Consider the following 15,745-nt stretch of genomic DNA (forward strand, 5'->3'; position numbering starts at 1 on the left):
TGCATCACACGTACCTGTGTGACTGGCGTCCTATGCAAGACTCATCTGTGTGCATTTTCAATGCTAGGCAGCCACCCTCTCTATGAAAGGTAGATTTGTGAGTGGTTGTTCATCAGTATATTGCACCTGTGCTGCCCCCGCCTTTGTCATGGGGTCTGCTGTATCCAGTTAGTGCATTGGTAATCTGACCTGGTGTTGGTAAGTAATGCTGCCTTTTTTCTGTGACCTGGTGACCGGACCTGCCTTTTTTCTGTGAGATCACATGACCTGGTGACAGATCCTCTAAGTAAGACAAACTGAACTTTGCATATACAGAATATAAATGCAAACAGAATCCTACAATGATGTGGTCTGCATGGTCAATATACGGGAGCCACTCGAGGACTGTTTAAACAGGTCATTTACACCAAATAGAAATGAAACCTGGAATAAAAACATTCAGAGGGTGAGAACTACTTGGATTGTTCTTTTCCTTTTTTTCTCACACTAATATTGTTAATGTTTGGGAGATTCTTCCCAAATGGAGGCAATAAATGAGCTCGCTCTTAGTCAGGGTCCTAGCACTTATGGATAGCAAAAAGACACTACTTTTTACTTACAGCCACAGAAAGAGTGAGAACCCAGAGATATAAAGATTTCGTTGGGCTCTAAAGAGCTTCATATGGAGATGATCATAGCTATTAGAGTAAAGCTTTGCTGACTTATCCATTGTCGGATTCATAGAATACTTTCTGACCTCTCTCACAGCATCTGCAAACGAAGGAAAATAAGTGATAACAGCAGTAGATTTTTTTTTTTCTGCTTTCCAGTCTACTGCCAATTTGTGTACTTCCTGTAATAGCGATTAAGTCATGCCAAGGACATGTGACCACTGCAGCTAATCATTGACTCCAGTGGTTCATTATTTAAGCCCAAAATTAGCTGCAGTAGTCATCGTTGGAGCAGTAAGTATTGGCTGGACAATCCCTTTCAACAGAGTTAATAGTTATGCGTTCTATGATTTAGTTCGAACATTTAATTAAAAGGAACCTGTCATCAAGTTATCCCTGTAAAAGCCATTGCCACCCTGTTGTGCAGCCATTTAATCTATTGCTAACAAGCCCAGTATAACATGTCTTCTACTTCATCCTCACAGGCAGCAAAGCATCGGGCCTGCATGGGTTCTCCGCTCAACTGACAATTTCCCAGCTATGTAGATGAAGTTATTCATGTCAATTATAGGTGAGGTGGAGGTGGGATGGCATTGCAAGGCAGAGAGGGGGGCGCCAAACATGGTCTATAAATGCCCATCAGACTAGCAATATTCATTAGTAAATAGCAAAGGACTACTCCAAAGCTTTTTTTCATAAGGTATGCTGCACTGTTAGGAATGGATTAAACGCTGCACACAAGAGCGTGGCAATGGCTTTTATTTTGTAGAACTTTCCAAAATATTTTTTTTTTTTTTTTTAGCAAATCATCTTTCTGTAGTAAGACAGGTGAAAATTAAGACATTCAAAACCAGAAACACAGTACCTTAAAAAGTATTTCTACTACGTGAACTTTTCCACATTTTTTCACATTACACCCACAAACTTAAATGTATTTTATTTGGATTTCATGTGATATACCAACACAGAAAAGCAAGTGTTTGTGAAGTGTAAAGGAAATGATAGATGGTTTTCTAATAATTTAAAAAAATATAAATCTGAAAATTGTGACATGCTTTGTAGGACCACCTTTCGCTGTAATTATTGCTTCAAGTCTTTTGGGGTATGTCCCTACCAGCGTTGCACATCTAGAGGCTGACATTTTTGCCCATTCTTCTTTGCAAACCAGCTCTAGCTCTGTGAGATTGGATGGAGAGTGTCTGTGAACAGAATTTTTCAAGTTTTTCCAGAGATTCTCAAAGGGACAGGACTTTGACAGTGACATTCAAACACATGAAAAAAAAGTACAATAAAAGCACTCCATAAAATGATCATAATGCACAGCAATGTCAAAACAGCATTGATGTGCACAGGTTCTGTCTTAGGTCACTGAAGTGGTTAAAATAAGTGACATGTTCATTCTCCACCTCAGAGTATAGAATGAGAGTCGACTTGAGAACGACGGCGAAGCTGCAGAAAAGAAAAGGACCTCCAGAGTTTTTTCCTAAAGCGGCTTTGCCTGGGAAAACTTAACAGCTGCGCTGGCAGCCACATGAAGCTTTGTGCCCATACCCTTATGGAATTCTTGAGAAGTATACTTTTTTTTAGCATTAAAGTTATTTTTATAGACAATGAGCCTGTTCACATGTCATTATATTTTCATATGACAAATTCTGATCAGTCTCGATCAATCTCACAAATGCAAGTCTATGAGTCTGTGGAGAAGAAAAAAATAAAAGGACAGCACTCGGATGCCAACCACATGCTGTCCATTTTCACGGACTGCTTGGTAAAAGAATGTTCAAAAATCTCCATCCTTTTTTGACACCCAAGAAAAACTGATGAAACTATAGTAAAAACTGAGATTAACCAAACTCTGATGACACTCAGATCAAAAGGCATTGATGAAACTCGGACCGTTTTTTAAACATATGACGGTAGATTCTGTCAAAAAATTAAGTTAGATGAACTTTACATTTAATTAAATGGAGGCTCTATAACAGTGAAAAGGACACCAAAGGTTGGATAAACAGATTCCGAGTAGATTCATAGACCTTTCCAAGAAACAGATAAGGTTCAAATGATGCATTTTTTACACAGTGCAAAAATTCTAATGTCAGGAGTGACACAAAGAAAAGGAAAATAATGTGTTGCCATAACAGTGGAACAAGTTACAAAGGGCATAGAGTTGGGCTCCCCATGTGCCGGTCCGTGAAAGAGGCAGGAGTGGCAGCCCTCACTCATGTTTTGTATACACAAATGTTTCGTGTTAAGCCAAATGAACATCCTATTACATTACCACTTCCTCGTCACAGAAAGCCGTACCACCGCTATCCCTGTGAACCAATATTCGTTAAAATATAAGGCTAATTAGGTATATACTTTTTGGGGTGGTTTAGATGCTTTTACTTATTCCGTTAAAAAAAATAGAAAATAACATGTAAAAATTGTTATTGCAACCGAACGAATGCCAAGACAGCTGATGAGGACATGGACATGTGTGTAATGCTCAACCCCAGCTGCATACCAACCTACTGGTAGTTTTATGGCCCCACACCTACATACCATTAAAAAAAAATTAGCCCCCCTATAAAAAAAAAAAAAAAGTATGGCTTATCCTTCACATAAAATAACAATATTATATCGGTGGGGGTCTGGTTAGCAGCCCCCACTCTGATCAGCTGTGTGAAGAGGCTATGGAAGCAATGCTTAAATAGGCTGCAGGCTAATTTGTACTCACCTGCGTCAATTTTAGAGCAGCTATTCAAGACGTTAATCCAACAATGAGAAGTCAAGGATGACTATATGTCCACCAAACTACACAAACCTATGAATATGACACATAGTCAAATGTAATAATATTTATTTTATTGAAAACTAAAAATGATCAAAATACAATTGCACATGGAGGAGGAAAAATGCCCATGTATGATGGACATCCGGGGGACAGCAGGTAAAATTTTACCTGCTGACCCCCGGATATCCATCATACCTGGGCATTTTTCCTCCTCTATGTGCAATTGTATTTTGATGTTTTTTTAATTTTCAATAAAATAAATAATCTTATTATTACATTTGACTATGTGTCCTATTCAAGACGTTGCAGAAAACTTACACTAAAGGAAATATGCACCAGCCAATATAAATAAAGAATATCCTCTGAACAACTGATCGGAAGGGGTGCTGACAGTCAGACTTTTATGGATCTAATATTAATAGCTGATCCAAAAGTTCCTGAAACACCAATTTTAAAGGTTGGATAACATCTTTAAAGGCCATTTTCACACATTGTGCATTTTTGCCACTAACTTGTGCAAATTGTTGCATAACAAATGCCATGTGCCCTGCAACATGTGAACATATCTTAACAGCCATTTAAATTCCCACAATGCACTACTGTAATAAGCATTTAGCTGTGTCTAAACCGAGTCCATTCCGTACGTTTTTGTACTGTACTATATCCTCGGCAGACAGATCTGGCGTAACTCATAACTAAGCAGTACATGACTTCTACTATGTAATATTCTAGTATGACAATGAAATAACAGCACAAAATGAAAATTACATTTACACGAGACATTTGCAATTCATTTTTCTAAAACTAATATTTGATACAACAACTTTCGACAAAAAATTTCAATGAAGTGAAGAAAGGTCTAAATAAGTGTACAGATTCTGAGTGATGCATAAGATATTAAAATCTTTTATGTTTTTAGCATACCTGTCTTTTCTAGCTAACCTATTTGGTTTCTTTATGCATATGTTGTAATCGGTTTTACATTACTATTATAAAAATATGAATTTTAAAATATTGGGATGGAGATTTTCTGGGCTACCGTTTGGGGTTTTGTTTTCCTTTTTATCACCTTCAGCTATTATTGGTACATACATGAGTTACCTGGCAGATCTTGTGAAACGTTACAAATTATCAGGTAATGCAATATGTTTGTGAATGCAACATTGCCTAGTGCAAACAGTATGTACAGTATGACATGGACTACAAAGTACAGTGTCCATTTTAGGACATGATCAGATATCAAAATCAAACATCAGAATGATGTCAGTTTGAGGCTAAATGCCCTGTCTGAGAACTGATCCTGACAAGTGACTTTTACAACAATAATAATAATAAAAAAAGTCTCTGTTCACTGATGGGACTTGAACCCAAAATTCTGTGTCCAGAAGCCAGTGCAGTAACCACTGAGCTATAAACTCAGTTGATGAAACCTAGGAGTTATATTTGGTTATATGATTTTCAGTGCAAACCTGTCTGAAACTGATTGGGACTTTCAGAAATACCTCCTCCAAGCCAAATTCAAATGATGTATGAGTTTTATACCTGACTTTCTTCACAAATCAGAATCAAAATCAGAAGGACTTCCAGACACCATGAGTATTTGCATAGTAAATCTCATAAACCAAGAAAAAACATCTGGCAGCATCATTTGAGCTTATGGCAGAATGGGAACTCTCTTGCCTCACGGAGTGGACGTTCTGAGTTCTAAATCCCTGGTGCAGAAAAAAAACCTTTTGTTTTTTAAATGATGCTGGCTAGCACACAAACTTCAGTGAGGCTTGGCTTTGATATCTGACTTTTCTCACACATCAGAATAAGAATCACAATTACTTTTAGATACCCTGAGTATTATCATGGTTAATCTCATAAGCCAAGAAAAACCTGTAGGGACACTGAACTTTTTATTAATTATTACTATTATTATTTTTTCAAACCAAAACTTTGTGTGACACAGATGCCTTACCATTAAACTGTAGGTTCATTATTTGATTATTTAGGTAGTGATATATAATAATAATTACATAGCAAAAGTAAATTGGGAGTTTGCAGCCAGTTCTTGGATGGATGGAAAGAAAAATGTACAATAAAGAAATGCTATCATTAGACCCCTTTAAGTAATTATGCAAATGTACAGTCACTTGGAAATTGTAACGGGTCTGGGAGGCGGAACTATACAAGGGGGCGGTCCTTGTAAGGGAGCGGGTGGCGACCAGGGAAGACGAGCAGGCAGTCACAGCAGGTGACCGGGACAGTCTCTGGGTGAACGGGCAGGAGGTCACGGCAAATGACCGGGGCAGTCTCTGGATGAACGGGCTGGAGGTCACGGCAAGTGACCGGGGCAGTCTCTGGAAGAACGGGCTGGAGGTCACGGCAAGTGACCGGGGCAGTCTCTGGAAGAACGGGCTGGAGGTCACGGCAAGTGACCGGGGAAGTCTCTGGGTAAAGGGTAGGTACGACCTGTGATGGCTGAACCTCCAGGTAGGCTAGCAGGCAGATGGAAGATGTATGCTCCCAGGTGAGCAAGCGAGAGTCTCTGGATGAACGGGTGGTCACAGCATGTGACGGCGGATCTTCCAGGTAGGCAAACAGGCAGGTAGCGGAGGAGCGCTCCCAGGTGAGCGGGCAAGAGTCTCTGGAATACCAGGTGGTCACAGCATGTGACAGCGGAGCCTCCAGGTAGGCAAGCAGGCAGGTAGCGGAGGAGCGCTCCCAGGTGAGCGGGCAGGAGTCTCTGGAATAGCAGGTGGTCACAGCACGTGACGGCGGAGCCTCCAGGTAGGCTAGCAGGCAGGTAGCAGATGTGCGCTCCCAGGTGAGCGGCCAAGCTGGTCCATAGACAGACTGACAGGAGTAGGAAGGCAGACCGTCGGACCTCAGGCTAGCAAGCAGGTAGCAGGAATATCAGGCAGGAAACAGACAGCAAACTGGCAGGACTCTGGCAGGAATCAGGCAGGTAACTGACAGGTAACTGGCAACGGGACCTGAGGGCTGAAGCAGAGTAGTGAACAGTGCAACAACATTGCTCGGGCACCTCCATTTTGGAGGAGGTGCCTTATATATGGTGAAGTCCTCCGGCCATTGGCCGGGGACTCCTTAGGACGGCGCGCGCGGCCCCTTTCAGAGGGAGGGAGCGCGCGCGCCCTAAGCACAGTGGCCGGGAAGGAGCGCGCGCTGCCAGCAGAGCGGGAGGAGGACGCCGGGCTCGGAGCAGAGAGGTGAGGGGAACAGCGTCCCTGCCTAGCAGAGGGCAGGGACGCCGACGCTACAGTACCCCCCCCTTTAGGCCCCCCCTTTTTTAGGCCAGACAGAAATTTAGCAAGGATGAGAGGGGCATGGATGTTCTCCCGGGGCTCCCACGTTCTCTCTTCAGGACCAAACCCCTTCCAATCTACTAGAAAAAAGGTCTTCCCTCTTACCCTTTTGGTGGCCAGAATGTTCTCTACCTCAAATTCGTTTTCAGTGGAAACCGGAGCAGGAGGCGTGCCTGTAGACTTGGAAAAAGAGTTAAGTACCACAGGTCTGAGGAGAGATACATGGAAGGAGTTAGGGATCCGCAAGTTGGCCGGGAGTTTCAATTTATAGGCCACCGGGTTGATCTGACTGATGACCTCCAGAGGACCGATGAACCGAGGCCCTAACTTATAGGAAGGAATCTTGAGCCGGACATACTTGGACGAGAGCCAGACCTTATCCCCTGGACGGAATTGAGGAGGATCCAGACGTTTTTTGTCAGCATGTCTTTTCATACGCTCGGATGACAGAAGGAGTGCGGACCGGGTACTCTCCCATGTGGAGGAAAATTTGTTAACAAGAGATTCCGCAGCCGGATTGTCCACCGAGGTGGAGAAGGGAAACGGGATCCGAGGATGCTGACCGAAGACTACAAAAAACGGGGATTTGGAGGAAGATTCGCTCTCGTGATTGTTGTACGAGAATTCGGCCCATGGCAGGAGATCCACCCAGTCAGAATGGTGGGCATTAACGAAGTGCCGGAGGTAACTGGTCAGGATCTGATTGATCCGCTCCACTTGACCATTAGACTGTGAGTGGTAAGCGGAGGAGAAGTCCAGGGTGACGTCTAGCAATTTACAAGTGGCTCTCCAGAAACGAGAAGTAAACTGTACCCCACGATCCGACACGATGTGATGGGGCAGGCCATGAAGACGGAAGATGTGGCGGATAAAGTCTTTAGCCAACTCGGGTGCAGACGGGAGGCCTGGCAGGGGAATGAAGTGAGCCATCTTGGAAAAGCGGTCAGCGACCACCCAAATGACCGTACAACCGGCAGAGACGGGAAGATCAGTTATGAAGTCCATCGCTATATGCTGCCAGGGGGCAGCAGGTACTGGCAGAGGAAGGAGGCGACCGGCTGGCAGGTGTCTCGGAACTTTGTTGCGGGCGCAGGACACACAGGCAGAAACAAAGTCTATTACATCCTTGTGCAGGTTAGGCCACCAGTAGTGCCGGGTAATAAGCTGGAGGGTCTTTTTCTGACCGGCGTGGCCAGCTAGTTTAGACGAATGACCCCAGTGTAGGATCTTCTCCCGATCAGGTACCGATACGAACGTCTTACCGGGAGGGAGACGATTTAGACTCACGGGAGCCACCTGCATTACTCTGGCAGGATCGATGATATGTTTAGGTTCTTCCTCGAGGTCAGATACCAGAAAGGATCGGGACAAGGCGTCCGCTTTGATGTTCTTGTCAGCCGGGCGAAAATGTAGAACAAAATCAAAGCGAGCAAAAAACAAGGACCACCGGGCTTGGCGCGGATTAAGTCTCTGGGCATGCTGGAGATAAGCCAAGTTCTTGTGGTCAGTGTAAATTATTACTGGATGAAGAGCCCCCTCGAGTAGGTAACGCCACTCCTCCAATGCCAGCTTGATGGCCAATAACTCTCGGTCTCCTATGGAATAATTGCGCTCAGAAGAGGAGAAGAGTTTGGAGAAGAAGCCGCAAGTTACCATCCTCCCGGAAGAAGATTTTTGAGTAAGTACAGCTCCGGCTCCAGAGGAGGAGGCGTCAACCTCCAGAAAGAACTGCTTGTTGCCGTCCGGATGATGCAGCACCGGGGCGGAAGAGAAGGCCTGTTTTAAGGAAAGAAAGGCCTCCTCTGCTTCGGACGGCCACTCCTTGGGATTAGTACCCTTACGGGTGAGCGCGGAAATTGGGGCAGTCCGGGAAGAGAAGTGTGCTATGAAGAGGCGGTAGTAGTTGGCGAAGCCCAGGAACCGCTGAATGGCCTTCAACCCCTCCAGTCGGGGCCATTTCTCGATGGCAGACAGTTTCTCTGGATCCATTCGTAGGCCGGTCTGAGAAATAATGTAGCCCAAAAACGGAAGCGAGGTCTGCTCAAAGAGGCACTTCTCATACTTAGCGAAGAGGTGGTTCTGCCTGAGCCTGAGCAGGACCTGACGAACGTCCCTCCGGTGAGTCTGGAGATCCGGAGAGAAGACCAAGATGTCGTCCAGGTACACCACAACGCAGGAGTAGAGAAGGTCCCGGAATATGTCATTGACCAACTCTTGAAAGACGGCAGGAGCGTTACAGAGACCAAAGGGCATTACCAGATATTCATAGTGGCCGTCCCGGGTGTTGAATGCAGTCTTCCATTCATCCCCTTGACGGATACGGACCAGGTTGTACGCCCCACGGAGGTCCAGTTTGGTGAAGACTCTAGCCCCCCTCAGGCGATCAAATAATTCTGGAATGAGCGGAAGGGGGTACTTATTCTTCACCGTGATCTGGTTAAGGCCTCTATAGTCTATACAGGGACGGAGAGAGCCGTCCTTTTTTACGAAGAAGAAGCCTGCTCCCGCCGGGGAGGTAGATTTCCGGATGAATCCCCTGGCCAAATTCTCCTCAATATATTCGGACATCGACCGGGTCTCAGCAGCGGACAATGGGTAAATACGCCCACGGGGAGGAGTAGTACCGGGTAACAGGTCGATAGGACAGTCGTATGGTCTATGAGGGGGTAATGTCTCTGCCTCCTTTTTATTAAAGACATCAGCAAATGACCAATAGGGAATCGGAAGTCCAGGTAGATTAGTTGGGGTAGGAGAAGGACGGACGGGATGAACAGGAACCAAACAAGTCTTATGACAGTCCTGTCCCCAGCGAAGGACTTCTCCGGTCTGCCAGTCAAGCACGGGTGCATGTCTCTGGAGCCAAGGTAGACCTAGTAAGAGGGCGTGAGAGAGTCCAGGCAGAACATGAAAAGAGATGCTCTCAGAATGCAGCATTCCCACCTGCAGAGTTATGGATTCGGTGATGAGTTGGATGGGACGTGGTAAGAGGCCCCCATCCACAGCAGCGACAGATAATGGTACAGCCAGAGGTTTGGTGGGAATGCGGTATTTTTCTACCAGGTACTGTGAAATAAGATTCCCGGCCGCTCCAGAGTCAAGTTGGGCTAGTTCGAAATAACGATTCTCCCCGCAGATAATAGAGACTGACAGTAGCAGAGATGGAGAGGATTTATTCTTGTCTAGGTCGACCTCTCTGAGCGAACCTAGACACAGGCGTTTCCCGACCTCTCCGGGCAGGTACGGATCCGGTGCTCCTTACTGCCACAGTAGAAGCAGCTCCCTTCGGCACGGCGTAAGTCCTGACGGGTTTTGACCATCTTGGTCTGGTCGACCTGCATAGGCTCAGGAGAGTGTACCTGGGGAGAAACGGAGGGAGTGACAGGTTTCTGAAAAGTAGGAGCTAGACGTGGAAACCTCCTCTCACGGGTGACCTCTTTGGCACGCTCCTGGAACCGTAGGTCAATCCGGGTGGCAAGAGTTATTAGGTCATCGAGAGTAGTAGGAATGTCTCGACCGGCAAGTTCATCTTTAATACGGCCGGACAGACCCTCCCAGAAGACAGACACCAGAGCGTCGTTATCCCAAGCCAGCTCCGAGGCAAGGGTACGGAACCGTATGGCATATTGGCCCACGGTGAGATTTCCCTGGTGGAGGCGTAGCAGAGATGATGCGGATGAGGTCTTCCGTCCGGGTTCGTCGAAGACTTTCCGGAAGGCCGTGAGAAAGGCAGGCAAGTCGGACACCAGGGGGTCTCCTCTCTCCCATAGAGGATTTAGCCAGGCCAGGGCCTCCCCGGTGAGATGGGACATGATGAAGGCAATTTTGGCCCGGTCGGAGTTAAACTGGTGGGACAGGAGTTCAAAGTGCAGGGTGCACTGATTTATGAAGCCCCGAGCCTGAGCGGAGTCGCCTCCGAAGCGAGGAGGTGCAGAAAGCCGGGGTCCGGGGTAGGATACCATGGTATTGGTGGGCAGCGGAGCTGCCGGGTTGCGAGTCATGGCACTGGCGGTGGTTGTTGGTGGAGCAGTCAGAGTGTCCAGGCGAGAATTGACATTCCGCAGGTGACCCAGGATGGACTCCTGTTGGGACCTCTGACGGGACAGTTCATGACAGAGGTCTGAGAGCGAGGGAGCTTGGGTGCCACCGGGTTCCATGGCCCGAGCAAACTGTAACGGGTCTGGGAGGCGGAACCTCAGAGCTACTATACAAGGGGGCGGTCCTTGTAAGGGAGCGGGTGGCGACCAGGGAAGACGGGCAGGCAGTCACAGCAGGTGACCGGGACAGTCTCTGGGTGAACGGGCAGGAGGTCACGGCAAATGACCGGGGCAGTCTCTGGATGAACGGGCTGGAGGTCACAGCAAGTGACCGGGGCAGTCTCTGGAAGAACGGGCTGGAGGTCACGGCAAGTGACCGGGGCAGTCTCTGGAAGAACGGGCTGGAGGTCACGGCAAGTGACCGGGGCAGTCTCTGGATGAACGGGCTGGAGGTCACGGCAAGTGACCGGGGCAGTCTCTGGGTAAAGGGTAGGTACGACCTGTGATGGCTGAACCTCCAGGTAGGCTAGCAGGCAGATGGAAGATGTATGCTCCCAGGTGAGCAAGCGAGAGTCTCTGGATGAACGGGTGGTCACAGCATGTGACGGCGGATCTTCCAGGTAGGCAAACAGGCAGGTAGCGGAGGAGCGCTCCCAGGTGAGCGGGCAAGAGTCTCTGGAATAGCAGGTGGTCACAGCACGTGACGGCGGAGCCTCCAGGTAGGCAAGCAGGCAGGTAGCGGAGGAGCGCTCCCAGGTGAGCGGGCAGGAGTCTCTGGAATAGCAGGTGGTCACAGCACGTGACGGCGGAGCCTCCAGGTAGGCTAGCAGGCAGGTAGCAGATGTGCGCTCCCAGGTGAGCGGCCAAGCTGGTCCATAGACAGACTGACAGGAGTAGGAAGGCAGACCGTCGGACCTCAGGCTAGCAAGCAGGTAGCAGGAATATCAGGCAGGAAACAGACAGCAAACTGGCAGGACTCTGGCAGGAATCAGGCAGGTAACTGACAGGTAACTGGCAACGGGACCTGAGGGCTGAAGCAGAGTAGTGAACAGTGCAACAACATTGCTCGGGCACCTCCATTTTGGAGGAGGTGCCTTATATATGGTGAAGTCCTCCGGCCATTGGCCGGGGACTCCTTAGGAAGGCGCGCGCGGCCCCTTTAAGAGGGAGGGAGCGCGCGGCGCGCGCCCTAAGCACAGTGGCCGGCAAGGAGCGCGCGCTGCCAGCAGAGCGGGAGGAGGACGCCGGGCTCGGAGCAGAGAGGTGAGGGGAACAGCGTCCCTGCCTAGCAGAGGGCAGGGACGCCGACGCTACAGAAATAGATATGTAGTAAATTAGTGCCTCTCAATTTACTTTGGCTATGTAATTTACCATGCAAATAAAAAAATATTTAGATTTGAGAGTCCTCAGTGGTTGATACCTTTTAATGGCTAACTGAAAAGATGGTAAATTGCAAGCTTTCGAGACTACTCAGGTCTCTTCATCAGGCATAGTATACCACAAAATCTGAAGAGTCACATATTTATACACAATAAGACACACAAAAAATGCAATAGGTAAGACAGGTGATGAAAAGCAGAGAAATTATGGAAGAGAAACAGTTCTGGCTATAAATATTTTAGCAGTTAATAGATAAGGAGTGTGAAGGTTTTATTGTCCTGTGACTAGGTTCACTGTTGTGATGGCCTCACAAGTTTGAGGAGCACATCTCCTCAAGGAATCATCTCCTACATTACAAAACCAAACAAGAAAAAAAACGGGTGCCTCTAGTAGTCACCTACAATCCAAATCTGGAGGCGCTAAGAAGAGCTGCACGGAAACTACAACCCTTACTACAAAAAGATGCCCGATTACAATCCATATTTCCAGACCCCCCCACTTCTGTGTTTCAGGTAGCCCCCAAATCTAAGAAGCATCATTGTCAGAAGCTCCCTGTCATCTCCACCAGCTACAGGTACCTTTCCTTGCAACCAGAAAAAATGTAAAACCTGGCCGTTTATAACGACCACAGACAAGATAAAGATCCCTAATTCACATCAGGACTATAAGATCCCAGGTACGTTCAGCTGCATCACATCTAATGTAGTGTACTTAATTATATGTACCAAATGTCCAGCTGGGGGTCTTTATGTAGGGGAGACAGGGCAAAAACTTAGAACAAGGATGAATCATCATCGCCACACAATAAAAGAAAAAATGAATAGATCTACCTGTAGCCAAGCATTTTTGTTCCCCTGATCACAGCATAAAATACATGAAATTACTGGTATTAAAAGGTAACTTCAAATCTCAAAGAGAATGAAGAATCTCAGAATATAAACTGATGGTGACCTTTAACACTTTCAGAGCAGGAATGAATGTGTCGCATGGATTTATGTCATTCTACATCAACTAAGGAATGTGCTCCTCAGACTTGTGAGGCCATCACAACACTGGACCTAGTCACAGGACAATAAAACCTTCACACTCCTTATCTATTAACTGCTAAAATATTTATAGCCAGAACTGTTTATCTCTTCCATAATAACTCTGCTTTTCATCACCTGTCTTAGCTATTGCATTTTTTGTGTGTCTTATTGTGTATAAATATGTGACTCTTCAGATTTTGTGGTATACTAGCCTGATGAAGATACCTGTGTAGTCTTGAAAGCTTGCAATTTGTTACCATCTTTTCAGCTAGCCATTAAAACCCCTTCAGGACCCAGCCTATTTTGACGCTAAAGACCTTGGCATTTTTGTCAATTCTGTCCAGTGTCCCTTTACGAGGTAAAAACTCTGGAACACGTCAACGGATCCTAGCAATTCTGAGATTGTTTTTTCGTGACATATTGGGCTTCATGTTAGTATTAAATTTAGGTCGATAATATTTGCGTTTATTTGTGAAAAAAAAATCAAAAATTTGGCAAAAATTTTGAAAATGTAGCAATTTTCAAATTTTGAATTTTTATTCTGCTAAACCAGAGAGTTATGTGACACAAAATAGTTAATAAATAACATTTCCCACATGTCTACTTTACATCAGCACAATTTTGGAAAAAACATTTTTTGGGGTAGGAAGTTTGAAAGGTTCAAAGTTCATCAGCAATTTTTCTTTTTTCCAGCAAAATTTACAAAACCATTTTTTTTTAGTGACCACATCACATTTGAAGTCCCTTTGAGGGGTGTACATGACAGAAAACACCCAAAAGTGACACCATTCCAAAAACTGCACCCCTCAAGCTACTCAAAACTACATTCAAGAAGATTATTAACCCTTCAGGTGCATCACAGGAACTAAAGCAACGTGGAAGGAAAAAATTAACATTTTAATTTTTCTAACAAAAATTTTCTTTTAACCTCAATTCTTTCATTTTCACATGGGCAACAGGATAAAATGGATCCTAAAATTTGTTGGGCAATTTCTCCTGAGTACATCGATACCTCATATGTGGTCATAAACCACTGTTTGGGCGCATGGCAGGGCTCAGAAGGGAAGGAGCGCCATTTCACTTTTGGAACTAATTTTCCATTCAAAAAGTGAAATGGCGCTCCTTCCCTTCTGAGCCTTGTCGTGCGCCCAAACAGTGGTTTATGACCACATATGAGGTATCGGTGTACTCAGGAGAAATTGCCCAACAAATTTTAGGATGCATTTTATCCTGTTACCCATGTGAAAATTAAAAAGTTTAGGCTAAAAGAAAATTTTTGTGAAAAAAAAGTACTTTTTCGTTTTCACAGATCAACTTGTGAAGCACCTGGGGGTTTAAAGTGCTAACTATGCATCTAGATAAGTTCCCTGGGGGGTCTAGTTTCCAAAATGGGGTCACTTGTGGGGGAGCTCCAATGTTTAGGCACACAGGGGCTCTCCAAACGCAACATGGTGTCCGCTAACAATTTGAGCCGATTTTCCATTCAATTTGATAGCGGACACCATGTCGCATTTGGAGAGCGCCAGTGTGCCTAAACATTGGAGCTCCCCCACAAGTGACCCCATTTTGGAAACTAGACCCCCCCCCCCCAAGGAACCTATCTAGATGCATAGTGAGCACTTGGAATCCCCAGGTGCTTCACAAATTGATTCGTAATAATGAAAAAGTATTTTTTTTTCCACAAATATTTTCTTTTTTCATTTTTACAGATTAATTTGTGAAGCACCTGGGGGTTCAAAATGCTCACCATCCATCTAGATAAGTTCCCTGGGGGGTCTAGTTTCCAAAATGGGGTCACTTGTGGGAGAGCTCCAATGTTGAGGCACACAGGGGCTCTCCAAACACGACATGGTGTCCGCTAACAAATTGGAACCTTGTCGCACTTGGAGAGCCCCTGTGTGTCTAAACATTGGAGCTCCCGCACAAGTGACCCCATTTTGGAAACCAGACCCCCCAGGAAACTTATCTAAACGCATAGTGAGCACCCCCAGGTGCTTCACAAATTGTGTAGTGTATGTCAGGTTGGTGTCCGGTGTGGTATAGTGTAGTGTATACACCACACACAAACAACCTCACATACACTACAACAAACACACCAACCTGACATAGGTTGGTGTGTGTGTTGTAGTGTACGTGAGGTTGTTGTTGGTGTGTGTGTGTGTGTGTGTGTGTGTGTGTGTGTGTGTGTGTGTGTGTGTGTGTGTGTGTGTGTGTGTGTGTGTGAGAGATGTTGTGTATGTCATGCTAGTGTGGGTGAGTTCTGTAGGGAAGGTCAGGATGTGTTTAGTCCGGGGACGTGTGATGAATTTTGAAGCATTCATTCAAACACAGTCCCGGTTTGTCAGGACACGTTTCACATTGGAAACGGGTGACCTTTCTTGTCCCCCTTTTATGGCAGACCCGGCACCTTTTTCTTACTGTGACCTCACCGGGAAAATGTTGCCCTGGTACCACACGGGAGACTCGAGTTCCAGGGGTGCTGGAGCCCGCTTCTTCTTCACCTCTAAAAATCAGGGTCTTTATCACCGCTTCCTGGAAGTGGAGGAAGGTGTTGGTGGTCTGGCCT

General features: G+C 46.0%; 1 protein-coding gene across 1 annotated transcript in view; it reads right to left on the minus strand.

Moving 5' to 3' along the window:
• The window catches only part of BCAP29 (B cell receptor associated protein 29), a 126,446-nt gene that overhangs the window by 44,179 nt on the left and 66,522 nt on the right, over positions 1 to 15,745 (minus strand). The window contains exon 4 of the mRNA XM_073652216.1: positions 600 to 750. Coding sequence (XP_073508317.1) covers positions 600 to 750 — 151 coding nt within the window. The remainder of the gene's footprint in view (positions 1 to 599; positions 751 to 15,745) is intronic.

Source organism: Phyllobates terribilis, unplaced genomic scaffold (assembly GCF_046119375.1).
Source record: "Phyllobates terribilis strain yellow unplaced genomic scaffold, ASM4611937v1 Scaffold_11__3_contigs__length_659146591, whole genome shotgun sequence".
NCBI classification, from domain to species: Eukaryota; Metazoa; Chordata; class Amphibia; order Anura; family Dendrobatidae; genus Phyllobates; species Phyllobates terribilis.